Source organism: Pristiophorus japonicus, chromosome 2, assembly GCF_044704955.1.
Source record: "Pristiophorus japonicus isolate sPriJap1 chromosome 2, sPriJap1.hap1, whole genome shotgun sequence".
NCBI classification, from domain to species: Eukaryota; Metazoa; Chordata; class Chondrichthyes; family Pristiophoridae; genus Pristiophorus; species Pristiophorus japonicus.
In genome coordinates this window covers 55660270-55688051 of record NC_091978.1, presented here as the reverse complement: position 1 = coordinate 55688051, position 27782 = coordinate 55660270, and the positions used below count along the sequence as shown (strand labels likewise).

General features: G+C 44.1%; 1 protein-coding gene across 3 annotated transcripts in view; it reads left to right on the top strand.

Annotated features, from left to right (window-relative positions):
• The window catches only part of dym (dymeclin), a 669399-nt gene that overhangs the window by 341631 nt on the left and 299986 nt on the right, over window positions 1–27782 (top strand). For 2 of the 3 annotated variants that reach the window (XM_070867483.1, XM_070867482.1), the window contains exon 14: window positions 1051–1215. The exons of the other annotated variant lie outside the window; for it this stretch is intronic. In XM_070867483.1, the coding sequence (XP_070723584.1) occupies window positions 1051–1215 (165 nt within the window). The remainder of the gene's footprint in view (window positions 1–1050; window positions 1216–27782) is intronic. 3 annotated transcript variants of the gene reach the window in all.

Sequence of the window (27782 nt, the reverse complement as noted above, 5' to 3'; positions counted from 1 at the left end):
TCACCCAGAGAGTGGTGAACCTGTGGAATTCTCTACCACAAAAAGTTGTTGAGGCCAATTCACTAAATATATTCAAAAAGGAGTTAGATGTAGTCCTTACTACTAAGGGGATCAAGGGGTATGGTGAGAAAGCAGGAATGGGGTACGGAAATTGCATGTTCAGCCATGAACAGATTGAATGGCGTTGCAGACTCGAAGGACCGAATGGCCTACTCCTGCACCTATTTTCTATGTTTCTATGAATTGGCTGAAGACTAGCATCTGTGATTTTGTGACCTCAGGAGGCGGCCGAGAAGGGTAATCCACTCCACCCTTCTTACTGAAGATGGTTGCGAATACTTCAGCCTTGCTTCTGCATCCACATGCTGGGAACTTCCATCATTGAGGATGGGGATGTTCATGGCGCCCATCCTCCTGTTAGTTGTTTATTTGCTCACCACCATGAATGACTATGTGGCAGGGCTGCAGAGCTTTGACTTGATCTATTAGTTGTGGGATTGCTTGGCTGTCTCATTTTCCAGTACACCTAGTGCTGCTCCCAGCATACTCTTCTACACTCCTAATTGAACCAGGATTGGTCATCTGGCTTGATAATAATGGGGTGAGGGATATACCGGGCCATGAGCTTGCATGTTGTGGTGGAGCACAGTTCTGCAGCTGCCGATGCCCACAACGCTTTATGGCTGTCGGATGAAATCCGTGTGAAGATGAAACTTGGTCTCCAAGAACTCTGCGATCGTCACGACTGCGGTCATGAACAGATATAGATAGCTTAAACCCATCTAATAGGTGCAGTAAAAGTGTCTTATTGATTGCAAAGGATTAAATAATTGTGTTTTCCTCCTCAGGTTTTACTTTCCTGCAAATTATTCATTTTTTTCACTCTTCAATGCTAGCCTACTGTAATGGTTACCACTCAGTCTAGTTCCACCTCGTATATCTCTGATTGTCATGACTACAGATACAAACTTTTAAAACTGCACCTAGTTTTATTTATTTAAAAAACAATTCCTCCCTTAACTCCCTTTCTCCCTTAACTTTGTCTTTCAGTTACACATGCCGCCTCTTGCGGAGATACCTGTATGTATTGGACAAAATGTATTTCCCCCGCTCTCACTGCACCACATTGCAGAAGTGGTTTTCAACTTGCAGTGACACAGGAGAGGACTTAATATACTTTCCTTGCTCCCACATTCTCAAGTCTTATGCTTCCAGGTTATTAACCTTTGCTCTTTCATATACTGTGTTGCATGCAGCAATTCCATTTGCCTGATCTTGCATGCTGCTACAATGTTGTACTGTCAGTGTTGAAGCTGTAGTGTCTTCTGCTGTAGTTGCACTTTTTCAACTTCTTGCCCTAAGAAGTAATTGGGTTTGGGTAAATGCACTGTGTAGGATGATGTTCACCCAAGCAGACGAGAATGTCCCAGATTTAATTCCTAGTCTATGTTGAACTGGCAAATTTTGCCTTGGCAGCAGTTGAAGCACTGCGATTTGGTCTCAGCAGCCCAGGTCTAGGGAGGAAGTGCTGCTCACTATCCAGTGACTCCTGCTAGAAGATGTTCTTTGGGTAAGGGGCTGGACTGTGATACCTTTGATTTGACATCATACCCACTGAGCTATCTGGAGATCACAAATGCTTTCTTAAAATCAGAGAAGCTGAACAGAGAGTTAAATGAGTGGCTCAAAGGCTGGTGTGGGAGGAAGGGTTTTGATTCATGGGGCACTGGCACCAGTACTGGGGAAAGAGGGAGCTGTTCTGTTGCTTGTTCAACCTTGCAATCCGTCACAGCCAAACTCAATCCTGTTATCAACCATTATTTGCACACGTCCACTATCCTGCAAGGATCATTGGATAAGAGTAATTGATCAGTAGGGGGAATCCTGACTGATTTTACTTTGCTCCCAATTTCTAGCCTGGAGATCCCTCAATCAGACCCCATCAATATCTGATAACATCGCACATACCAAGAATGTACCAGAGACCTCCCTGACCTGCACGGCTCAGTAGCTGCCTTTACCCACTAAATTTTCCAGGAACTCTCGATTTCCATTTTTAAAGAACAATGAGACCATCTTACATGAGCAAAATACTGCAGATGCTGGAATCTGAAATAAAAACAGAAAATGCTGGAAACACTCAGCAGGTCAGGCAGCATCTGTGGAGAGAGAAACAGAGTTAATGTTTCAGGTTTGTGACTTTTTGTTAGAACTGGAAAAAGTTAGGGATGTAACAGATTTTAACCAGGCACAGAGGTAGGGAAAGTGGGGAAGGGAAGAAAGAACAAAATGGACAGTCTGTGATAGGGTAGTAGGCAGGAGTGGTTAAATGCTGCAAATGGGGATGACCGAATTATCAACAGCTGCCGTCTGGGAAAAAAAATAGGGGCAGAGTTTATGGTCTGAAATTGATGTTGAATCCAGAAGGCTCTAATGTGCCTCATCGCAAGATGAGGTGCTATTCCTCGAGCTTACGTTGAGCTTCATTGGAACAATGTAAGAGGCCGAGGTTAGAGTGGGAGTGGAACGGAGAATTAAAGTGGCAGGTGAACACGAAGCTTGGGGTCACTCTTACGGACTGAATGGAGGTGTTCGCAAAGCGATCATCCTATATGTGTTTGGTCTCCCAAGTGTAGAGGAGACTATATTGTGAACAGCGAATATAGTATGCAACATTACAAGAAGTACAAGTAAATCACTGTTTCACCTGGAAGGAGTGTTTGGGGACCTGGACAATGGGAAGGGAGGAGGAGGTAAAAGAGCAGGTGTTGCATCTCCTGCATTTGTACAGGAAAGTGCCATGGGAAGGGGAGGGGGTGCTGGGGGTGAATGAGATCATCTTGTTGGTCAATGGTCCGAAGCCCAGAAAAGTCTCTTCCTAAATTACAGTCGACATTACAGTATGAGATTGTGATTTGGGTTCCAGGAAAAACGTGGTGTTTTAAATGCAGCTGATGCATTTTTTTAATCCTGCAAGCTTTGCAGAACAATCTTGTGCATTAACATTCTATTTCATAGGTGCAGTGACTCTTGTTGTGATATGGTTTAACACAATTATTTGCCCTCCTTATCAATTGATGCCAATTTTATTATTTCAGCCAAGTTAGGACATAGCAGGAATTGAACCTGAGACCTTCTGGTTAATGTGGCTTATCATTACATCAGGCAGTGCCTTTACCCACTAGCCAACAGTAAAGCATGCAGTTGCTACAAACAGTTGTCTTCCTTTTTTTCCTTTCACAATTTATTCTCAACAAAAACCTCATGGAAAATTATGCTAATAAAATTGAAGGTTCTCTGACTCGGCAGCTTTTGAGACATTAAATAATAAATTCCAAATTACTTCTAAAATTGTGCCAGTGATTTTTAGACAGTTAATTTTATTAAAAATAAATCTTAATCAGATAAACCAGTGGAACATGGGAGCAGAAGTAGACCATTTGTCTGCTTTGACCAACTTGTTGGTCAGTGATCTGAAACTCAAGAAAGTTTTTTGTTCCTGAAATTATAGTTGGTTGTAACATGTCCCAGACAAATGTATTCAGGATATATGCATTCGGTGTTTCCCTGATGGTATAATTTTAACTTTGCTTGCCTCCAAAATGTTTTGAGGACAGGAACAGTGGGTATTGAAAGTGATGTACGCCACTGGGTTCAGACTTTCCAATTCCATTTCCATTTCTATCACCTTTTCACGGAGATTACTATGGCTTTAACCCTTTTTTAAACTTGCAAGCTCTGTGATGGTGCATGTAGTTTATTATATACTTTGTTATGCATTATGTATTTGCGTATTACATTTTATTAAAATGTTTACGCACCCAGTCAACTCTTCCTCGGGTCAGGCTGCCAATAATAGATCGTTTAGTTCATAGTATATTGTGTACATAGTTCTTATATCTGTCAGAAGTTTCTTAGTTTGAATTTAAAGTAAGGAAGAATTGCCATGTTGATTTTTGTGTAGTCCCTGATTGATTGATTTGTTTGTTTCTTTCATTGTTCTGCATGTGTTTCAGTGATGTTGATTTCAATGAAGATTAATATATACATAAAAGAGGAGGTGTAACCTGCTGAATTTCATGTAACTCTCTCTACATTGTTTCGGATTGTCTCTAACTTTTCAGTCAGCCATTGCTACTGCATTTCATGCTTCTAGTGAAAACAGTTCTTCGGTGTGATTTGGCTCCTTCTGTTGAAAATTCACCATGTTATACTGTTGTGCCAATTTTGAAGTGGGCACAGCCAGAAAGGTGCATGTGGCAGTTGTTCACATCCCCAAAGGGGGAGAGGTTTGTTCTGGACAGCAATGTGAAAATTATATTTCTAGACAGGCAGGCTGAGAATTCAGCAGCCTGTCGGAACTGGAGGCCCTAACAGCAAGCAGTGCCAAAGTACCAATTTACCGTTGCTCCTGGTTATGCTTTGATGCTGGAGACCAAAAAAAAAATCTTGAGGCACATATGTTGCCTCAATTTACATTACAGCATTACCTCTAAAGGCAGACTGTAATACAGATGGGTTGATGGCCTGGGGCTGGAGAACTATGGGCACTTTTTGTTTGAAGAATTTCCTACAGTGCTCCATACACGGCTGTGTCATCACTGGAGCAGAAATGTCACATTATAATATCACTGGAGGGAATTCACAAAATGTCTGCCATTATCTAACAATTATAAAACACTAAACATAGTGGCAAAAGGCAATTCAGAGACATAGAAAAGTCAACAAACATGTTTTACAATGTTTAGCATTGTGTGGCATTTCAGCAGAATAAATATCACTTCAAAGAAGTTATAGCAACATGTAATTGTGAAGAGCAAGTTTGTGTTTTGAAAATTAAAGCATGCTAAGGACAAAGATTATTCTGATAAAACATTCATTCCTCATCAGAGAACACATGGGGCCATGGCAATGGTAGGACGCAGGTTTAGTGCCCTGCTGCCCATTATGCTCAATTCCGAATCTCAGCTGGACGACTGTGCAAGTTGAGACCAATTGAAACAGAGGGAGAAATCCACTTTGGACTGCTATTATGTGCCTCCTTGCGTGTATTACCAGGCAAGCAAAAGCATTGCTGCAAGTGGCCCTGGGCTAGGGAGAGGGAAAAATGTTTGGACATTGGTTGAGAACAGGTTTCAGTTTGGCTGTGATGATCCCCACAGTTGAATAGCCTGTTGGCATTTACCATCTAGAAGAATGGCCACTTGGGTGAAATACAGGAGAGCATCTGGCATCCATTGAGTTGGGGCCCCCAAGAAAGGTCCCCCAGAAAGGAAAGGAGGGATGAAAACTGGGGACAGGGCAGATCTTTCTTTTTAAAATGTATAACCACTAATTTACTGTTGCATTTGAAAAGTGATATTTCAAATGGCATGAGCTACAGAAATTGTTAATTATAAATGATGTAGCTTTTTGTTCTCGTACATAGATCTATGATTTAAGGTAGCTTGACCTAGTCCAATGTTTATCAACCTTTTAATGATACATTACCATTGATTTACTAAATGTTAAATATTAATGAATTCAGGTGCTGCTGCTTGACCTTTTTGGATCATTTGACTGTAGATAGTTATAGAAGAACATTGAAACATTGTGACAAAGAAACGTGCTTTTTTTAATAATACTGACCAGTTGAAAAGTCCATCTTCAATGGCAGCCATTCAAAAGACTCTAGTAATAGTGAAAGTGCTTTTGTAATGAAACGTGGGGGGGGTGGGGGTGGCGGTGGAGGGAATTGCGGTTGGAGGCTTTTTTTGTACAAATGCCTCCAAACTGAAAAAAATCTACGCAAGTACCTGGTGGTCCCGGAAGAACACCTTGGAGGCCTAGATTCGCTGCACAAGCTGGAGTCACATGGGCCTGAACCACCAATCTCTATGCAGTATTCTCATTGATAAAAATAGGAGCTCTGTTTCTACGGGCTCCCATTACTATTAAAAGGAAAAAACCCTGAAACACCGAAACACAGCATAATAAATAAATAGAACACCTCACATATTTAAAATTCATTGAATTTAAATGTAATTAAATGTTTTAGAAAAAAAAATATTTTTTGGAATTTTTTTGTGTTTTAATAGTTTTAAACATAAACTTACCTTAATGGACAGGGTTTTTAAAATAAAAATGAGTGTTTAAATTTAATTTTTATATGTTTTAAAAGTGTTATGCTGGTAAAAGTAAGCTATGCGCCAGGCGTAAAGGTTTGAAGGACATTCGCTGGGCCTGAGTTGGGCAAATCGCCCGCGCGAATGTCCTTCTGCCGGGGATGTGTAGGATCTGTACAGAGAAATCTTGACAGAGTGGAAAAACTGGTGCTTGGCACAAGCGCATCGCGCCCCCGAAAACCGACTTTTGCGAGGCCTCGCCGGGTCCATGCGCACTTTGTACGGACCCTGCGAGGCCACAATTTTCGCCACGTTATTTGCCATGAGATCACTGTTAGAAAGGAATTCCACAGTTTTATCATTAGGTGAACCTAAATTGAAGATGGGACCTGCAGTCTTTAAAGGCAAAAGGAAAATGTTAATGGTCTATTATACAAGTGCAATGTCGAGAATCCGGAGCTCCGGAATCTGGACTCCAGGACGATTGGTGGCAGGGTCATCCGAAATCCATAAAATGTTCCGGAATCTGGACCCTGCCGACCTCGGGGGCTCCGTTGTTATCCAACCTTGGGCCTCGCCTCATTGCCGCTCGCCTCACCACCACTGTTCTTACTTCAGGGTAATTGGCATCACGGAGACATGGCTCCAGGGTGACCAAGGCTGGGAACTCAACATCCAGGGGTATTCAACATTTAGGAAGGATAGGCAGAGAGGAAAAGGAGGCGGGGTAGCAAAATTAATGCAATAGTAAGGAGGGACATTAGCCTGGATGATGTGGAATCAGTATGGGTGGAGCTGCGGAATACCAAAGGGCAGAAAACGCTAGTGGGAGTTGTGTACAGACCACCAAACAGTAGTAGTGAGGTTGGAGACAGCATCAAACAAGAAATAAGGGATGTGTGCAATAAAGGTACAGCAGTAATCATGGGCAACTTTAATCTACATATTGATTGGGCTAACCAAACTGGTAGCAATACGGTGGAGGAGGATTTCCTGGAGTGTATTAGGGATGGTTTGCTAGACCAATAGTCGAGGAACCAACTAGAGAACTGGCCATCCTAGACTGGGTGATGTGCAATGAGAAGGGACTAATTAGCAATCTTGTTGTGCAAGGCCCCTTGGGGGGGAAGAGTGACCATAATATGGTAGAATTTTTTATTAAGATGGAGAGTGACACAGTTAATTCAGAAACTAGGGTCCTGAACATAAGGAAAGGTAACTTCGACGGTATGAGGCGTGAATTGGCTAGAATAGACTGGCAAAGGATACTTAAAGGGTTGATGGTGGATAAGCAATGGCAAACATTTAAAGATCACATGGATGAACTTCAGCAATTGTACATCCCTGTCTGGAGTAAAAATAAAACGGGGAAGGTGGCTCAACCGTGGCTAACAAGGGAAATTAAGGATAGTTAAAGCCAAGGAAGAGGCAGATAAATTGGCTAGAAAAAGCAACAAACCTGAGGACTGGGAGAAATTTAGAATTCAACAGAGGAGGACTAAGGGTTTAATTAAGAAGGGGAAAATAGAGTACGAGAGGAAGCTTGCAGGGAACATAAAAACTGACTGCAAAAGCTTCTATAAATATGTGAAGAGAAAAAGATTGTTGAAGACATTGGTGAAGAATTGCAGTCGGATTCAGGTGAATTTATAATGGGGAACAAAGAAATGGCAGACCAATTGAACAGATATTTTGGTTCTATCTTCACGAAGGAAGACACAAATAACCTTCCGAATGTACTAGGGGATAGTGGGTCTAGTGAGGAGGAACTGAAGGATATCCTTATTAGGCGGAAAATTGTGTTAGGGAAATTGATGGGATTAAAGGCCGATAAATTCCTGGGGCCTGATAGTCTGCATCCCAGAGTGAGTACTTAAGGAAATGGCCCTAGAAATAGTGGATGCATTGGTGATCATTTTCCAACAGTCTATCGACTCTGGATCAGTTCCTATGGACTGGAGGGTAGCTAATGTAACACCACTTTTTAAAAAAGAAGGGAGAGAGAAAACTTGTAATTATAGACCGGTTAGCCTGACATCAGTGGTAGGAAAAATGTTGGAATCAATCATTAAGGATGAAATAGCAGCGCATTTGGAAAGCAGTGACAGGATCGGTCCAAGTCAGCATGGATTTATGAAAGGGAAATCATGCTAGATGAATCTTCTGGAATTTTTTGCGGATGTAACTAGCAGAGTGGACAAGGGAGAACCAGTGGATGTGGTGTATTTGGACTTTCAAAAGGCTTTTGACAAGGTCCTGCACAAGAGATTGGTGTGCAAAATCAAAGTGCATGGTATTGGGGGTAATGTATTGACGTGGATAGAGAACTCGTTGGCAGACAGGAAGCAGAGAGTCGGGATAGCAGTTCCTTTTCAGAATGGCAGGCAGTGACTAGTGGAGTGCCGCAGGGCTCAGTGTTGGGACCCCAGCTCTTTACAATATGCATTAACGATTTAGATGAAGGAATTGAGTGTAATATCTCCAAGTTTGCAGATGACACTAAACTGGGTGGCGGTGTGAGCTGTGAGGAGGACGCTAAGAGGCTGCAGGGTGACTTGGACATGTTAGGTGAGTGGGCAAATGCATGGTAGATACAGTATAATGTGGATAAATGTGAGGTTATCCATTTTGGGGGCAAAAACACGAAGGCAGAATATTATCTGAATGGCGGCAGATTAGGAAAAGGGGAGGTGCAACGAGACCTGGGTGTCATGGTACATCAGTCATTGAAAGTTGGCATGCAGGTACAGCAGGCGGTGAAGAAGACAAATGGTATGTTGGCCTTCATAGCTAGGGGATTTGAGTATAGTAGCAGGGAGGTCTTACTGCAGTTGTACAGGGCCTTGGTGAGGCCTCACCTGGAATATTATGTTCACTTTTGGTCTCCCAATCTGAGGAAGGACGTTCTTGCTATTGAGGGAGTGCAGCGAAGGTTCACCAGACTGATTCCAGGGATGGCTGGACTGACCTATCAGGAGAGACTGGATCAACTGGGCCTTTATTCACTAGAGTTTAGAAGGATGAGAGGGGATCTCATAGAAACGTATAAGATTCTGACGGGACTGGACAGGTTAGATGTGGGAAGAATGTTCCCGATGTTGGGGAAGTCCAGAACCAAGGGACATAGTCATAGGATAAGGGGTAGGCCATTTAGGAATGAGATGAGGAGAAACAACTTCACTCAGAGAGTTGTTAATCTGTGGAATTCCCTGCCGCAGAGAGTTGTTGAGGCCAGTTCATTGGATATATTCAAGAGGGAGTTAGATATGGCTCTTATGGCTAAAGTGATCAAGGGGTATGGAGAGAAAGCAGGAAAGGGGTACTGAGGTGAATGATCAGCCATGATCTTATTGAATGGCGGTGCAGGCTTGAAGGGCTGAATGGCCTACTCCTGCACCTATTTTCTATGTTTCTATGTCTCCTCGGTGGAGCCCGCCCGACAACCTCCTCGGCGGGGCCGGACCGACAACTGCCTCCTCGACGGGCCCCGGCCAGCCCAACGACCTACTCAGCGGGGACGCGCCTGACTACCTCCTCGGCGGGGCCCGAACAGCTCCTTGGCAGGTACCCCTCCCCCCACCCACCCCCCGTTTCTGATGTTCCGACATCCGGAAATACTCGAACCTGGGCTCGGGTGTTTCCGGATTCGTGACGTCAGAAAGAGACGATCGAAAGCCCGGAATCCGGAATGGCCTCGGTCCCGAGGATTCCGGATTTTAGAGGCTGCACCTGTATAGAGTAATGAATACTTTGAAGTAATTACAATGAAGTACTTAAATCTCAGGGTTTCAATTTTGTCATAAACCACTAGAATATGTTAGTCTGTCATCTGATATTAGATCCTGCCTCAAAAGCACTTCAGCATACACGTTTTCATTTTTTTTAAATTCATACTGTAGATTTTACGATCCAGGTGAGGTGAGAGTAACTGCCTTTGACATCAAGGCAGTATTGAGTGTGGCAAGAAGGAGCCCTAGTAAAACTGAAGTAAATGGGGATCAGGTAGAAAATTCTGCAGTGGCTGGAGTCTTACCTGGCACAAAGGAAGCCAATCATCATACCGGCCTCAGGTCATCGCTCCAAGAGTTGCTGAGCACAGTGTTCTTGGTCCAACTGTCTTCAGCTGCTTCATTAATAGCCTTCCCTCCATCATAAGGTCAGAAGTGGGGTTGTTTGCTGATGATTTCAGTGTTCAGCTCTATTTGCAAATCCTCAGAAGCAGTCCTCAATTTCATCAATCTCCTACAGTATCTCTCTTGTACAGTCTACCTCCATGGTACTGCTTTCACGGTTTCACTCATACCTTCATAGAATCATAGAAATTTACAGAACGCAAGGAGGCCATTTCAGCCCATCGTATCCGCGCCGGCCGACAAAGAGCTATCCAGCCTAATCTTACTTTCCAGCTCTTGGTCTGTAGCCCGGCACTTTGGCCCCAAGTTTCCACATGATTTGCTCCTGATTTTTAGGAGCAACTGGTGTAGAACGGAGTATCTTAGAAATCGGAATTCTCGTCATTTAGTTTGCTCCAGTTCTAGTCAGTTAGAACAGTTTCACTTTGGAACAGAATTTTTTTTTCAAAAGGGGGCGTGGCCGGCCACTTACACCTGTTTTCAAAGTTTCGTCAGTGAAAACTTACTCCAAACTAACTTAGAATGGAGTACGTGAAGATTTTTGTACGCTCGAAAAAACCTTGTCTACACTTTAGAAAATCAGGCGTAGGGAATGGTGGAGGGCGGTGTTTAAAGGGAAGTTTACAAACATTAAACACTTCAGTTTTACAAATAAAGAGCCATCATCAATAATAAATGATAAATACATCAATAAATCAACCAATAAATCAATCAAAAGAAATTAATAAGAAATAATTTTTTTTTTAAATCAATAAATAAAACATTTTCTACTTACCGACTGCAGCACTGGGAGCCCTCCAACAGCGTGCTGGGATGCCCCCCTCAGTGTGTCTCTGTTAGTGTCTCCATCTCTCTGTCTGTGTGTCTCTCATTCTCTGTCTGTCAGTGTCTGTGTTTCTGACAGAGGGAGAGAGGGGGGGAGCAGAGGGGGATGGGGGGAGAAAGGAGATGGGGGGGGGAGGGAGATTTTGGGGGTGGGGGGAAGAAGAAGGGGGTGGGAGGCTGAACGGGCCGTGCCCGAGACTTCGGGCAGGGCCCGTCCCCAGCACCAGATTTACAGGTAGGTGGCGTTGGGTCGGGGGGGTGGTGGGAGGGAGGTCAGTTCGGGTCGGGGGGAGGGAGGGAGGGAGAGGGAGGTCAGGTCGGGGGGACGGAGGCCAGGTCGGATCCATTCCGGGGGCGGGGGGAGCGGGTGTCGGGGACGGGAAGCGGGAGTCGAGTCGGGTCAGGAGGAAGCAGGAGCTGGCCATGGGAGGAGCCTTATTCATGCAGCCCCAGTGAGGCCATTGGGCCAGGGCTAGGGACTGCGTGCTTCGGCCCCTCCCACACAGTTTCGGGCGCCTGGAGCTATTGCACTTGCGTGCCCACTGTAGCGCGCATGTGCATAGGTCCCGGCACTGTTTTCGGCGCAGGGACCTGGCTCCGCCCCCTACAGCTCGTGCTGCGCTGCGCCGAGGGCCAGAGGACCTGCAGGGAGGTGGAGAATCTGGAGGGTTTTTTTAGGCGCACTTTGTGGCGCGAAAAACGGGCGTCCAAGTCGGGACTGCGCCGTTCTAGGCGCGCTTGGAAACTTGGGCCCTTTAAGTGCACATCCAAGTATCTTTTCAATATGGTTAGGGTTTCTGCCTCTACCACCCTTTCAGGCAGTGAGTTCCAGACCCCCACCACCCTCTGGGTGAAGAAATGTCGTCTCATATCTCCCTTGAACCTCCCCCAAATTACTTTAAATCTATGCCCTCTGGCTGTTGATCCCTCTGCCAAGGGAAACGGACCCTTCCTATCCATTCTATCCAGGCCCTTCATAATTTTATACACCTCAATCAGGTCTCCCCTCAGCCCCCTCCGTTCCAAAGAAAACAGACACAGCATCTCCAATCTTTCTTCATAGCCAAAATTCTCCAGTCCAGGCAACAGTCTTGTAAATCTCTTCTGTACCCTTTCCAGTGCAATCTTTCCTGAAATGTGGTAACCAGAACTGCACACAGTACTCCAGCTGCAGCCTAACCAGTGTTTTATACAGTTCAAGCATAACCTCCTTGCTCTTGTATTCCATGCCTCGACTTATAAAGGCAAGTATTCCATATGTCTTCTTAACCACCTTATCTACCTGGCGTGCTATCTTCAGGGATCTGTGGACCTGCACTCCAAGGTCCCTTTGTTCCTCTACACTTTTCATTGTCGTACCATTTAATGTATATTCCCTTGCCTTGTTAGACCTCCCCAAATGCATTACCTCACACTTACCCAGATTGAATTCCATTTGCCACTGTTCTGCCCACCTGACCAGTACATTGCTATCTTCCTGCAGTCTGCAGCTTTCTTCTTCATTGTCAACCACACAGCCTATTTTAGTGTCATCTGCAAACTTCTTAATCATACCCCCAACATTTAAGTCCCTGTCATTGATATATACCACAAAAAGCAAGGGACCCAGTACTGAGCCCTGCGGAAACCCACTGGATACAGCCTTCCAGTCACAAAAACACCCATCAACCATTATCTTTTGCTTCCTGCCTCCGAGCCAATTTTGGATCCAACTTACCACTTTGCCCTGGATCCCATGGCTATTACTTTTGTGACCAGTCTGCCATGTTGGACCTTATCAAAAGCTTTGCTAAAATCCATATACACTACATCATACGCATTGCTCTCATCGACCCTCCTGGTTATCGCCTCGAAAAATTCAATCAAGTTAGTCAGACACGACCTTCCCTTAACAAATCCATGCTGATTGTCCTTGACTAATCCATGTATTTCTAAATGAAGACTTATCCTGTCCCTCGAGATTTTTTCCAATAATTTTTCCACCACCGCGGTTAGGCTGACTGACTTGTAATTATTCGGTCTATCCCTTTCTCCCTTTTTAAACAAAGGTACAACATTAGCAGTCCTCCAGTCCTCTGGCAGGGATTGTGGATGCATTGGTTGTAATTTACCAAAATTCCCTGGATTCTGGGGAGGTCCCAGCAGATTGGAAAACTGCAAATGTAACGCCCCTATTTAAAAAAGGAGGCAGACAAAAAGCAGGAAACTATAGACCAGTTAGCCTAACATCTGTGGTTGGGAAAATGTTGGAGTCCATTATTAAAGAAGCAGTAGCGGGACATTTGGAAAAGCAAAATTCGGTCAGGCAGAGTCAGCATAGATTTATGAAGGGGAAAGTCGTGTTTGACAAATTTGCTGGAGTTCTTTGTGGATGTAACGAACAGGGTGGATAAAGGGGAACCAGTGGATTTGGTGTATTTGGACTTCCAGAAGGCATTTGACAAGGTGCCACATAAAAGGTTACTGCACAAGATAAAAGTTCACTGGGATTGGGGCAATATATTAGCATGGATAGAGGATTGGCTAACTAACAGAGAACAGAGAGTCGGGATAAATGGGTCATTCTCTGGTTGGCCATCAGTAACTAGTGGGGTGCCGCAGGGATCAGTGCTGGGATCCCAACTATTTACAATCTATATTAACGACTTTGAAGAAGGGACTGAGTGTAACGTAGCCAAGTTTGCTGACGATACACAGATGGGAGGAAAAGCAATGTGTGAGGAGGACACAAAAAATCTGCAAAAAAACAGGCTAAGCGAGTGGGCAAAAATTTGGCAGATGGAATATAATGTTGGAAAGTGTGAGGTCATGCACTTTGGCAGAAAAAAACCAAGAGCAAATTATTATTTAACTGGAGAAAGATTGCCAAGTGCCGCAGTACAGCGGGACCTGATTCCCAGGATGGCGGGACTGACATATCAAGAAAGACTGGATCAACTGGGCTTGTATTCACTGGAGTTCAGAAGAATGAGAGGGGACCTATAGAAACGTTTAAAATTCTGACGGGTTTAGACAGGTTAGATGCAGGAAGAATGTTCCCGATGTTGGGGAAGTCCAGAATCAGGGGTCACAGTCTAAGGATAAGGGGTAAGCCATTTAGGACCGAGATGAGGAGAAATTTCTTCACCCAGAGAGTGGTGAACCTGTGGAATTCTCTACCACAGAAAGTTGTTGAGACCAATTCACTAAATATATTCAAAAAGGAGTTAGATGTAGTCCTTACTACTAGGGGGATCAAGGGATATGGTGAGAAAGCAGGAATAGGGTTCTGAAGTTGCATGTTTAGCCATGAACTCATTGAATGGCGGTGCAGGCTCGAAGGGCCGAATGGCCTACTCCTGCATCTATTTTCTATGTTTCTATGTTTCTCTGACTTGGGAGTACTTGTGCATGAAACACAAAAGGATAGTATGCAGGTACAACAAGTGATCAGGAAGACCAATGGTATCTTGGCCTTTATTGCAAAGGGGATGGAGTATAAAAGCAGGGAAGTCTTGCTACAGCTATACAAGGTATTAGTGAGGCCACACCTGGAATACTGTGTGCAGTTTTGGTCTCCGTATTTAAGGAAGGATATACTTGCATTGGAGGCTGTTCAGAGAAGGTTCACTCGGTTGATTCCGGAAATTAGGAGGTTGACATAAAAATAGGTTGAGCAGGTTGGGCCTCTACTCATTGGAGTTCAGAAGAATAAGAGGTGATCTTATCGAAACGTATAAGATTATGAGGGGGCTTGACAAGGTGGATACAGAGAGGATGTTTCCACTGATGGGGGAGACTAAAACTAAAGGGCATGATCAAAGAATAAGGGGCCTCCCATTTAAAACAGAGATGAGGAGGAATTTCTTCACTGAGAGTTGTACATCTGTGGAATTTGCCGCCTCGGAGAGCTGTGGAAGCTTGGACATTGAATAACTTTAAGACTGAAATAGACAGTTTCTTGAGCGAGAAGGGGTTATGGGGAGCAGACGGGGAAGTGGAGCTGAGTCCATGATCGGATCAGCCATGATCTTATTGAATGGCGGAGCAGGCTCGAGGGGCCCTATGGCCTACTCTTGTTCCTATTTCTTATGTTCTGGCACCTTGATCCCCTTGTTCTCTTCATTTATATGCTATCCCCACCTCCCAGTAATATAATATAGAATTATGGTGTCAGCTTCCATGTACGCTGACAAAATCCAGCTTTACCTCTGCAGCAAGCCAAGGCCATTGCAATACTCTAACTGCCTGTTTGCCATTAAGAATGAGAAGAAATCGCCTTTAGCTAAATGTGGAAAAAACCAAATTCATATTCTTCAACAATCACCATTACCTACATACTTTCAGCCTTGACTCTGCTAATCTATCTGGCTGTCACCTTAGGTCAAGTTCAGAGTACAGAACCTTGGTGTACTACTCAATTCTGATCTCTGTTTCTTTCCCACATCAGTGGATTATCAAGACTGCTTTCTTCCACCTGTCAAACTGTTCCAGTCTCCCACTGGCTGAAACCCCAATCCACAACTTGATTACCTTGAGGCTCAACTTCTCAAACAAACTTTGGCCTCCTTGTCTCCACCCTTCCCAAATCACAACTCACTGAGAATTTTGTGGTCTACATCCTCACTCATACTAAGTCTTGCACGCCTTTCATTCCTGTTCTTCTGAAGCTCTCCTGGTTTCATCATCATCGTAATCATAGGCAGTCCATCGGAAGACTTGCTTCCACTCTTGAAGTGAGATCTCGGGTGACTGTACAGTCCACTACGGGAATTACAGTCTCTGTCACAGGTGAGACAGACAGTTGTTGAAGGAAAGGGTGGGTGGGGAGTCTGGTCTACCGCACGCTCCTTCCGCTGCCTGTGCTTGCTTTCTGCATGCTCTTGATGATGAGACTCGAGGTGCTCAGCGTCTTCTTGGATGCTCTTCCTCCACTTAGGGCGGTCTTTGGCCAGGGACTGTTAGGTGTCGGTGGGGTTTCCGCACCTTATCAAGAAGGCCCTGAGGGTGTCCTGCAAACGTCCCCTCTGCCCACCTGGGGATCGCCGTGTAGGAGTTCCGAGTAGAGTGCTTGCTTTGGGAGTCTTGTGTCGGGCATGCGGATAATATGGCCCGGCCAACGGAGCTGGTCGAGTGTGGTCAGTGCTGTAGTGATACCCGCCCTCCTGTATGGCTCAGAGATATGGACCACATACACTGGACACCTCAAATCGCTAGAGAAATACCACCAACGATGTCTTCGCAAGATCCTGCAAATCCCTGGGAGGATAGACGCACCAACATCAGTGTTCTCGATGTCGTCCTCGTTTATGATGTCCCAGAGAATTGGTGTGAAAATTCTCACCCTGTTGTTAATTAGTGACCCCTGCTGGAAATTGCATACATGAGACAAGGATTGAGTTTTGGTGTGATTGCTCCCAAAGTTGAATGGCCAGCTGATGCTTACAATGTGTTGGAGGACTGCTGGTGTCTGTGGAATTGTAGCTCAGGATAAGTCACTGACTTCAGGAAAGGAACAGATAAAACTGGAAAATAGCAGTAGATGTTGGTTATCTCATTTAAGCAAACTGGACAAATATCTGGTTGGAGACAAACTTGAAGCGTGTAAGTAAAGTTTGGCATGATCGATACTCAATGGTTCCCTATTCATTTGGTGTCTGGTAAGGGCTGTGGCAGGGGTATCATCTGTGAAGGGCAACCAGTCGGGCCGAAATAACAGAGGAGGCCTACTACAACTAAGGAAAGGGCAATAATGCAGCATCGCCCACATCCTTAAAATAAATGTTTGAAAAAATCCTGGCAATCTCTAACTTCTCCAAGCTCTCGGATGGTGATGTCGGTTGGGGGCCCGCACCATCCCACCACTGCTGCTATTGCAGAAATTGAAACAAGAACTTCATTTTTAGTTACCTACCTGTCTCCACTTGATGATTTGTTTGTAAAATGTTGCATTTTATACTCCACGAGCTGATGCGGTACATCCTCTGTTTTTATTTTTTTAAGAAAGAAGTTTTAAAAAAAAATTAAATACCTTCAGTTCAGGAATATTGATCTATAAGGACCCTATAAAGTCAGTACAATTTCCTTATTCTTCAGTGTACATTTGATAGATTTTTTTTAAATGTAAAGCTTTTAAGTAAAACTATAAAAAAAATGCTGGTGTCTTGATTGGGGCAGCCATCTTAATGTTGCTGAAGCTGGGGTACAGAAACACATGTTTTGTTGTTGAGCATCAGCTCCAAGAAGCTGTTGGAAAGCAGGAAAGGTGGAAGCTGAGGCTTAGCAACGGAGAGTCATGTTTTTCATCTGAGCTTCGGAAACACTGAGAAGTTGGCTGCGGTGATCAGGAAGCCAACAACTTTGTGTGAAATTTTTGAGTTTTACTTGTCGGATGAATACTCCAAGGATAAAGTCATTTTATGAGGTTATCCTTGAGCATTTGTTTAATTACAGTTATGGATTGCTAAATTAAGTGATGTTGGCTTGCCAACTCATGAATGCAGCAATAAAAACAGAAAATGCTGGAAATACTCAGCAGATTGGGCAGCATCAGAAACCGATAACGGCTGAGATTTTCACATTGGCGAGTGTGCCAGTAAAATTGCAGAAATTGACCGTGTCGGGACCCTGCCGTCATCCCGCCAACTTCCGTCTTTCACTGGGGTGTGTTCATTGAGGTACTTAACTGTTCGTTTACAGACCCTTAACTGCCTTTTTAACATCCGGTTTGAACTTTAACTGGTTGCATGTAGGATTCATGCACCCGCGGGACCTCACCTGTGAAGGGGAGGTGGAAGCTCGTGGCCATTTTGCAAGTTCATTAAGTATTGGCTGAAAAAAGCACATAAATATACTCACACCTTACACCTGCTTCCTTGCCTAAGGGAATCATCATCATCATAGGCAGTCCCTCTGAATCGAGGAAGACTTGCTTCCACTCTTAGCATGAGTTCTTAGGTGGCTGAACAGTCCAATACGAGTACTTGTTGTACCTGCATACTAACCTTTTGTGTTTCATGCACAAGTATCCGCAGGTCCCGCTGTACTAGAAACATAGAAATACAGAAAATAGGTGCAGGAGTAGGCCATTTGGCCCTTTGAGCCTGCACCACCATTCAATAAGATCATGGCTGATCATTCCCTCAGTACCCCTTTCCTGCTTTCTCTCCATACCCCTTGATCCCTTTAACCATAAGGGCCATATCTCTGCAGCACTTTGCAATTTTTCTCCGTTTAAATAATAACTTGCTCTTTGATTTTTTTTCTGCCAAAGTGCATAACCTCGCACTTTTTCGAGCTGCAGGGGGAGCAAGCCGCAGGGGGAGCAAGCCGCAGAATCCGGAAGAGGTGGAACAGGAGAAGGAGGAACCGGAGGTAGAGATGGCACCAGCAGCAGTGCACATTGTTGCTCCGGAGGCTCATGATGGCCCAGTTTACTTAACTTGCATCAGTGCACCCATATGGCTCCCAGATGATGTACCAACTCCTCCCCCCTAACAACACCACAAGCCATTCCTATCACCCAAGACCCCATTGCTCAAGGTTAAGTAATGTCACGCCATTCACTCCAAGTGACAAAGCCACTTCACAGGTACCAGACAAAAATTAACAAGACGGGAAATTAGTGCAAAGAAATAAATTGATGTGCGTCATAAATCGAACTGAAACTTCACACTAACATTTTGGCAAAGAACCATTTACATACTCTTGTGCATCTACGATTGTGTCTTTTTCTTTTCCATGTACTTCTATGAGGTGCAACCCTTGTGGCTTCAGCAGAGGTAGAGGCAGACTGCTCGCTTCCCTGCTGCAACTGCTTTGACACACGTCCTCTGGGTTTTGGAGCTTGTGAGGGCCCCTCCAAAGATAGGTCCTCCTGCAACTGTGCAGGAGCACACTCAACTATCGAGATCTGAGGCAGCATATGGGACTCTGACTGAGGTGGAGGCAATAGAGGAGAAGTGGAAGCACTTTGAGCAGAGTACCCACTTCCGTGTCCTCTCCCTCCATCATCCCTCTCATGGGCCACCCGCACTTCCTGCACAGCAAGGAGCTGGAGAGCACCAGTAGGGTGATGAACGCCCAAGTCTAAGTTGGTATCCCTCCTTGATGAGGCCAATGAAAGTCTGCAATCTGTTGTTCATAGCAAGTGTGTTCTTGTTCGACTGGTGCATTTGTTGCTCCATGCAGGCTATCCTTTCCATGGAACAGCACATCGTCGCCTTCGCCTGCAAGATGGTAGTGCTCATGTTGGAGGTGGGCTCCTCTATTCTCTGTACAGTTGCACACATCATGGCTGCCAAAGCCTTGCGCATTTGTTGCTGCTCCCCCAAGATCACCCTCTTTCTTGACGGCCCCCAAGGTTCAGCATTTGCATGCAGCTGAGCAGAGCTCGGAGCGTCCTGCGCCTTCCGACGAGGACTCCACCGCTATCCCTGATTCCACCATATGCTCTTGCTTATATATGATCTGTGAGACACCAGGTGACAACACTACTCTGTTTCACTGGATGCACCGAGGTGTGCGTATCTGCGCTGGTGCTGGGTGCACATGGGTCTGGTGACGGTGCACCCTCAGAGTGGCGCTTCCTCTGAAGAGTCGTCTTCCGCCTCTGGCAGGAGGTGGGTGGAGGGCACTTGATGGATCTGTGGGAGATTAAATAGATGAATTAGAAGCCCCATGATAAGAATATGTAACGTTACTATTATGCACATGGTGACATTTCACTGGCTGCTGACATCTAATCACCATGAGTGACTGTTGTATGTCATGTGGCTATACAAGATTTAATTCTGTCACCAGGTTGCTGGGAGGTCCCCCTCTCTCCATCTCCCACCGGCAGCAGTTCTGCAGCTCCAGTGATTTGCAGTACCTCCTCATCTGCTGAGTCAAGTTGGTCTATATTGGAGGGCCACCTCTGGTTCATTGCCTCTCCCTGTTGTTTTGGGCTCTCTTCTCCTGCAAGGAGGGAAAAAAGAGAACTTTGAGTGAGAGTGATGGAATGAGTGTAAGAAATGATGGGTTACATCTGTAGAAGGTGACTAAGGGAGTGGCGTGACATTGCCAAATGGCCTCCTCCTGTGGCATTACTTCCTAAGATTGCATTAGGATGAGGGCGAGTGTCAGTTGTGGTTAGTCAGATGGGGATGTGAGTAGGTGCATAGAGAGTGAGGAATGGGTGCAAGGTAGGTTGGTGTGAGGATTGACGTGCAGGAGTAGGCTTGGGAAAGCAGAGTGATGGGGTTGGGGTGATGGGCACATCAGGATGTAGTTGAATGTTGCTTTGCACTCGCCTTTCCCAACCTCGATCGTTCAATCTTTTCCGGTACTGAATCCAGGACTACCTTACCACATTCCTGTTGCTGACCTCCTCTGTGATCTCCGCCATGTCCTCTTGGTGTGTCTGGCTGCTCTTTTGTGCCCATCCCCAAGGAACAGCACCTCCCTACATGCTCTGACTCCCTGGATCAGGACTTCCAGGGAAGCATCAGAGAATCTGGGTGCAGCCTCCTGTACACTGTGACTCCATATCTGCTTGGACCCACACAAATCTTTGCAATATCGAGCAATTGCCACCTTAATGCCTCCTCCTATAACCTTCAACTTGGATGTGTGCAAGGCTCCTTTAAATATGTGGGCTGAAAACGATCATTGGCGGCGTCATCAGACTCGCTCCATTTAATTGGGCTGGGAAACCCGCATGACAGTTTCAATTGATGTAATTGAGTTAAACATGCAGTACAGAACGCGCTGTTAAAAATTTCTGAATGGCAACCCGCTACGCGGCCCTCGACTCTCAGATAAAGATTCCGCCCAATGTTTCGTCATCGACCTGAGACGTTAACTCTGTTTCTCTCTCCACAGAGTCTGTCTGACCTATTGATTATTTCCAGCATTTTCTGTTTTATTTCAGATTTCCAGCATCCACAGTATTTTGCTTTTGTTTTCATGAGCACAGCAGCCAGGCGTGGATTACATTCCCTTCTATTGCAACAATCTTTTTAGGTGTTTGTTGTTGTCTCACTTCCCTCCACCTCTATTTCCCAACTAGCTTTGTATCGCCAGCAAACTTGGATAAAATTGCACTTGGTCACTTCATCTAAGTCATTAATATAGATTGTGAATAGCTGAGGCCCAAGCACTGATCCTTGCGGCACCCCGCTGGTTACAGCCTGCCAAATGACACATTTATCCCTACTCTTTGTTTTTGTCCATTAACCAATCCTCTATCCATGCTAATACATTACCCCCCAACCCCTTGAGCCCTTATCTTCTGTAGCAATCTTTTATGTGGCATCTTATCGAATGCCTTTTGGAAATCCAAATATACTACATCCACTGGTTCAACTTTATCTACCCTGCTAGTTACATCCTCAAAAAACTCTGATAACTTTGTTAAACATGATTTCCCTTTCATAAAAACATGTTGACTCTGCCTAATCATGTTATGACTTTCTAAGTGCCCTGTTACCAATTTGTTAATACTGGATTCTAGCATTTTCCCTACTACTGATAGCGGGCTAACTGGCCTATAATTCCCTGTTTTGTCTCTCTCTCCTTTCTTGAATAGCGGGGTTACATTTGTTACCTTCCAATCTGCTGGGACTGTTCTAGAATCCTGGGAATTTTGGAAGATCACAACCAATGCATCCACTATCTCTGCAGCCACCTCTTTTAGCACCCTAGGATGTAGGCTGTCAGGTCCAAGAGATCTGTTGGCTTCTAGTCCCATTAGTTTCTCAAGTATTTTTTTCTCTACTGATATTAATTACATTAATAAATGGAAGTGGGAGGCCAGCCAAGGGAACATTAGAATAGTTGGGGCTGGAAGTGACAAAGACATGGGATGAGATTTCAACAGCAGATGAGCTGCGGCAGAGGTAGAGACGGGTGATGTTATGGAAGTGGGAGTTGGCGGTCTTTGTGAAGAGAATATAGGATCAGATGCTCCATCAGGACCGCATAGGATGCTGAGATTGTGGGCAGCCTGGTTCACCCTGAGAGAGGGATGGAATCGATGGCGAGGGCATGAAGTTTGTGGCCAGAATGAAGACAATGGCTTCAGTTTAACTGGATGAAGTTGCAGCTCATTCAGGAATGGATGTTGGGCAAGCAATCTAATGATACTACGGCAGTGGATGGGTCAAGAGAGGTAGAGCATAGGTGTGGAAGCTGACTCCATATAGCAGGGTGATGTCACCAAGGAGAAGCATGTAGATGAGGAGGAGGAGGGAACCAAGGATTGCATTTTGAGGAAACTCCAGAGATAACAGTTTGAGCATGGAGAGAAAAACTATTGCTGGAGATGACTGTGATCAGATAGGAATGGAACCAACCGAGGGCAGTCCCACTGACCTGAATAATGAAGAAAAAATGCTGGCAGAGGGTGCTATGGTTGACCAAGTCAAAGGCTGCAGAGCAGACAGAGTGATCATGCGTCATAGTCATTGAGGATATAATTTGTGGCTTTGGTTCAGTGCTGTAGAAGGGCAGAAACTTGATTTGAGAGATTTAACATTAAGTTGTCAGAAAGATGGTCACTGATTTGGGAAGCAACATTTTTAATAACTGTGGAGAGGAATGGGATGTTGGATTTGAGACGGTGGTTTGCAAGGACAGTGTGATCAAGGATGGGGTTTACTGAGGAGTGGCATGATCAAGAGATTTTGAAAGGGAGGGAGATGGTACCTGAGGAGAGATTGCATGGGGTTAAGGAAGGGAAGTTGGATGGCCAGCAGTTTATTTGTAATGGGGTCAGTGTGGTTGGTACGGTGGGTCTCATGGACAAGATGAGATCAGAGAGGGCATGGGGAGATTGGAAAGAAATTAAAGAAAAATGCACATTCATGGTTAGGGCATGTTTTTTTGGTGTTCGATTGCTTTTTTCTTTTTCCCATCATTACTTGTGTGGAAGTGCTTGGCCTTAATTCTGTCATTCCCCACAACAGTGTGGCTGAGATGTTAAGTTGGTGTGGCAGATCAAACTTGACATGCTACACATCGCCTGTTGTTTTGTTGCCTAGACATTTTTCCATTATATAAAAGAAAAAAAATTACATCTTGCAGTTCTGCGGTTCTTTTTTTCACTAAGAAACTTGGCCATGTCTCCGTGTTTCTTTGAGTGCTTTATAAAATGCTCTGAAGATGATAGCATCATTGAAAAATGTCCGTTTTGGCAGCAATTTTTCTCCCAAGTGTAGTGAAATTATTTCATATACAGAAATAAGATAGGAGCTAAGCGGTATTAGTTGTGTAAATTTGCAGTTTTGAAATAAAGCCCAAACGGAGCAGACAATGCTATAGAAGTCTTAATTTTCAGTGACCATCAGATGAAATGTAAATCCTTGTTAATGCAACCTGTTAAAGAGGAAATATATTCTATCAAATCTCCTCTCATTCATAAATATTTACCCCGTGTTATCCTTTGTAACGCTGGTTACATACAAAATGTATAGAGCTCCCATCATATGTGACCATGAATTTCCGTTTCATTGATAGTATGAATGAAGGATCCTCCTCAATGTCTTCTTTCCTCTCCCTCTAACTCTTCCCTACCCCATTCGTAGTTCCAGAGGACTGAAACTTCCATCACTTACCATAATGGAGAGATCTGCAAAAATAGTCTGATTATCAGCTGTCTGTAGACTCTAATTCTAAAGCCAGGTAACAAGTACTTCACTTAATAATTTAGATTATGTGACAATTTGATAGTAAACACTACTTTTATGTAGTAGAAATAAGAAGAAAAAAAGGCAAAAGCCAGGAATTTAAAAAAAAGAAAATACTAGAAATGTAGTGCAGGTTGGACTGAAAGTTGAAAGAAGAAAATAGATAAATGGTTTTTCAAGGCTTTCAGGAGTCTATAATAGAAAAATGCTGAAAATTTTTGTCCTTTTGCCACTGAATTAATAGCCTCACACAGAGATATCAGATAGAAACATAGAAATTTACAGCACAGAAGGAGGCCATTTCGGTCCATTGTGTCCGTGCCAGCCGACAAAGAGCCACATGGCCCTCGGTCAGCAACCATGAAGGTTACATATAAACCTATGAACAATGGCAGAAAGGCAAAGAGCACCCAGCCCAACCAGTCCGCCCCACACAACTGCGACACCCTTTACACTGAAACATTCTACACTCCACCCCAACCGAAGCCATGTAATCTCCTGGGAGAGGCAAAAACCAAATAAAAACCCAGGCTAATTTGGGGAAAAAAATCTGGGAAAATTCCTCTGCAACCCATCCAGGTGATCGAAACTAGTCCAGGAGATCACCCTGGCCGTATTCGATTCCCTGCAGTACTTACCATTATATCTGTGTCGGCCAACAAAAGGTTATCCAGTCTAATCCCAATTACCAGTTCTCGGTCCATAACCCTGCAGGTTACGACACTTTAAGTGCCCATCCAACCATCTTTTAAATGTGATGAGGGTTTCTGCATCCACCACTCTTCCAGGCAGTGAGTTCCAGATCTCCACAAATCTTTGCGTAAAGCAGCACCTCCCCCTCAAATCCCCTCTGAACCTTTCACCAACCACCTTAAAACTATGCCCCCTCGTAATAGACCCCTCCACCAATGGAAATAGGCACTTGCTATCCCCTCTATCCAGTCCCTTCAATATTTTGTACACCTTAATGAGGTCTCTGTTCCAATGAGAACAAACCCAGACTATCAGATCTGTCCTCATAACTAAGATTCTCCATTCCAGGCAGCATCCTAGTAAATATCCTCTGCACCCTCTATTGCAATCATGTCCTTCCTATAAATAAGGCGACCAGGACTACACACAGTACTCCAGCTGTGGCCAAACCAAAGTATTATACAATTTAAGCATAACCTCTCTGTTTTTATATTCTATGGCTCGGCCAATAAAGGTAAGCATTCCGTATGTTTAACCACCTTATCCACCTGGCCTGCTACTTTCAGGGATCTGTGGACAAGCACACCAAGGTCCCTTTGTTCATCTACACTATTAAGTGGCCTACCCTTTCCTTATTAGCCCTCCCAAAGTGCATTACCTCACACTTCTCCGAATTAAATTCCATTTGCGACTGCTCTGCCCACCTGACCAGTAGATTGATATACTCCTGCAGCCCATGACGTTCCTCTTCATTATCAATCACACAGCCAATTTTAGTGTCATCTTAATCATATTCCCTATATTCAAATCTAAATCGTTGATATATACCACAAAAAGCAAGGGACCCAGTTCTGAGCCCTGTGGAACCCCACTGGAAACATCCTTCCAGTCACAAAAACATCCACCAACCATTACCATTTACTTCCTACCTCTCAGCCAATTTTGGATCCAACTTGTCACTTTGCCCTGGATCCCATGGGCTTTAACCTTCGTGACCAGTCTACCATGTGGGACCTTATCAAAAGCTTTGCTAAAGTCCATATACACTACATTGTATACACTACCCTCATCGAACCTCTTGGTTACCTCTTCAAAAAATTCAATCAGGTTAGTCAAACACGATCTTCCCTTAACAAATCCGCGCTGACTGTCCCTAATTAATCCTTGCCTTTCCAAATATAGATTTATCCTGTCTTTCAGGATTTTTTCCAATAATTTTCCCACCACTGAGGTTAGGCTGACAGGCCTGTAATTACTCAGCCTATCCCTTGCTCCCTTCTTAAACAAGGGTACCACATTAGCAATACTCCAATCCTCCGGCACCATGCCCAAATCCAAAGAGGATTGGAAAATGATGGTCAAGGCCTCTGCTATTTCCTCTTTTATTTTGTTCAACAGCCTGGGATGCATTTCATCCGGGCCTGGGGACTTATCTACTTTCAAAGCTGCTATACCCCTCAGTACTTCCTCTCTCACTATGTTTATTTCATCCAGAATATCACACTCCTCCTCGATAGCAGTATCTACATTACCCCTTTCCTTTGTGAAAACAGATGCACAGTATTCATTAAGAACCGTACCAACATCTTCTGCCTCCACACAAAGATTACCCTCATGGTCTCTAATAGGCCCTACCCTTTCTTTAGTTACCCTCTTACTCTTAATATATTTATAAAACATCTTCGGGTTTTCCTTAATTTTACTGGCCAAGAAGATTTCAAGCTCTGATAGCTGGTGTGGGAAATATGAATGTCATGTTATGTTAAGCAGGAGTGCTTTTCTGAGGTTGGTGTTAAAACACATTCTTAATTGTTTGATATATCTAACCTGAGGCTGTGCTGTATAGCTCATCTATTGAGGGTACACTCAGCAATTTAAAAGTGGACTCAAACTTTCATTCTTCTGAGGTGGATAAAGAGTACCACAATCTTACAATATTACTGTATTGTGAATATATTGTAGACCACCAATAATGGGAAAGAAATCTAGGATCAGTTTGTAGGCTTGTCGTAGTAATAGAATTGTGATAATGGATTTCAACTATCCTAAAATAGGCTGGGATAAGAATTTTGTGTGGTCAAAATGGGGGGAGAATCTTAAAAACTATGCAGGATGGTTTGCTTCATTGTTACGTTGCATATCCAATTAGAAGGATGCATGTTAGATATTATGCTGGATAGGAAATTAATGGAAATCTCATAGGCAGACAGTCATCAGTAGAAGTAGATATGCATGGTCCTCAGTCACAACTGGAGTCCTACATGCCCCTGTACAGTTGCCGTTTGCAATCTATTTGAATTACTTACATAAGAGCATTAATGGGACCATTCACAAATTTGCAGATAATATAAAAATATGCACAGGAGTAGGGAATTTAGATCAAATAAGTAGGGTACAGGTTGATTTAGATAAGTTATTGAAATGGGCTTGCATATGGCACATGTCCTTCCTGGCAGCTAAAAGTAGTGTTCTGCATTTCAGTCTGGGGAACTTGAAGCATGTGTATACAAGGCAGAGGTATCTGCTAAAAAGGTTACAGAGCAGGAGAGGGGCCTACGGTCATTGCTGATAAATCATTGAAGGTCCACAAGTAATGTGACAAGACTATCAGTAAGGCAAATAGGGTTTACAATTGTATTGCTAGAATATTACAATATGGTACTAAGAATACTATACATAGGCTGTACAAAGTTTTGGTGTGCCTGCATTTTGAAGTATTGTGTGCAGTTTTAGTCCCCAGACATGACCAGGAATAGCAAGAAAAGATAGAGAGGAGCATGACTAAAATGATAGCCCATCTTAGGGATCTTAACTATTAAGTTAGGCTATTTTTATAAAAATGCAGGCTATGATATTTTTTAAATGGCAAAGGGAATATTCTATTCAGTTGGATAGGTTATTTGAGATGGACAAGGGTGTAAGAACTGGGGGGGACATGATTATAAAATATGTAAGCAAAGATTTAGGTTGAACGTTAGGAAATACTTATTTTCACAATTATAGATTATTGAAGTTTCTGATGTTGGAGAAGCAAGCTGGCAGTACAGGAGTACTCTTCAAATTGGGTTGTCCTCAAAAGTTTGTCACCATCCTCCGCCTGTTTCACGATGACATACAAGCCGTGATCCTGACCAACAGATCCACCATAGACCCAATTCATGGACTGACCGAGGTGAAGCAAGGCTGTGTCATTGCGCCAACACTAATCTCAATTTTCCTTGCTGCAATGCTCCATCTCACCGTCAGTAAGCTCCCTGCTGGAGTGGAGCTAATCTATAGAACAAACGGGAAGCTATTCAATCTCCGTCGCCTCTAGACCAGATCCAGCATCATCCCATCCTCATTGAATCACAGTATGTAGATGACACTTGCGTCTGCGC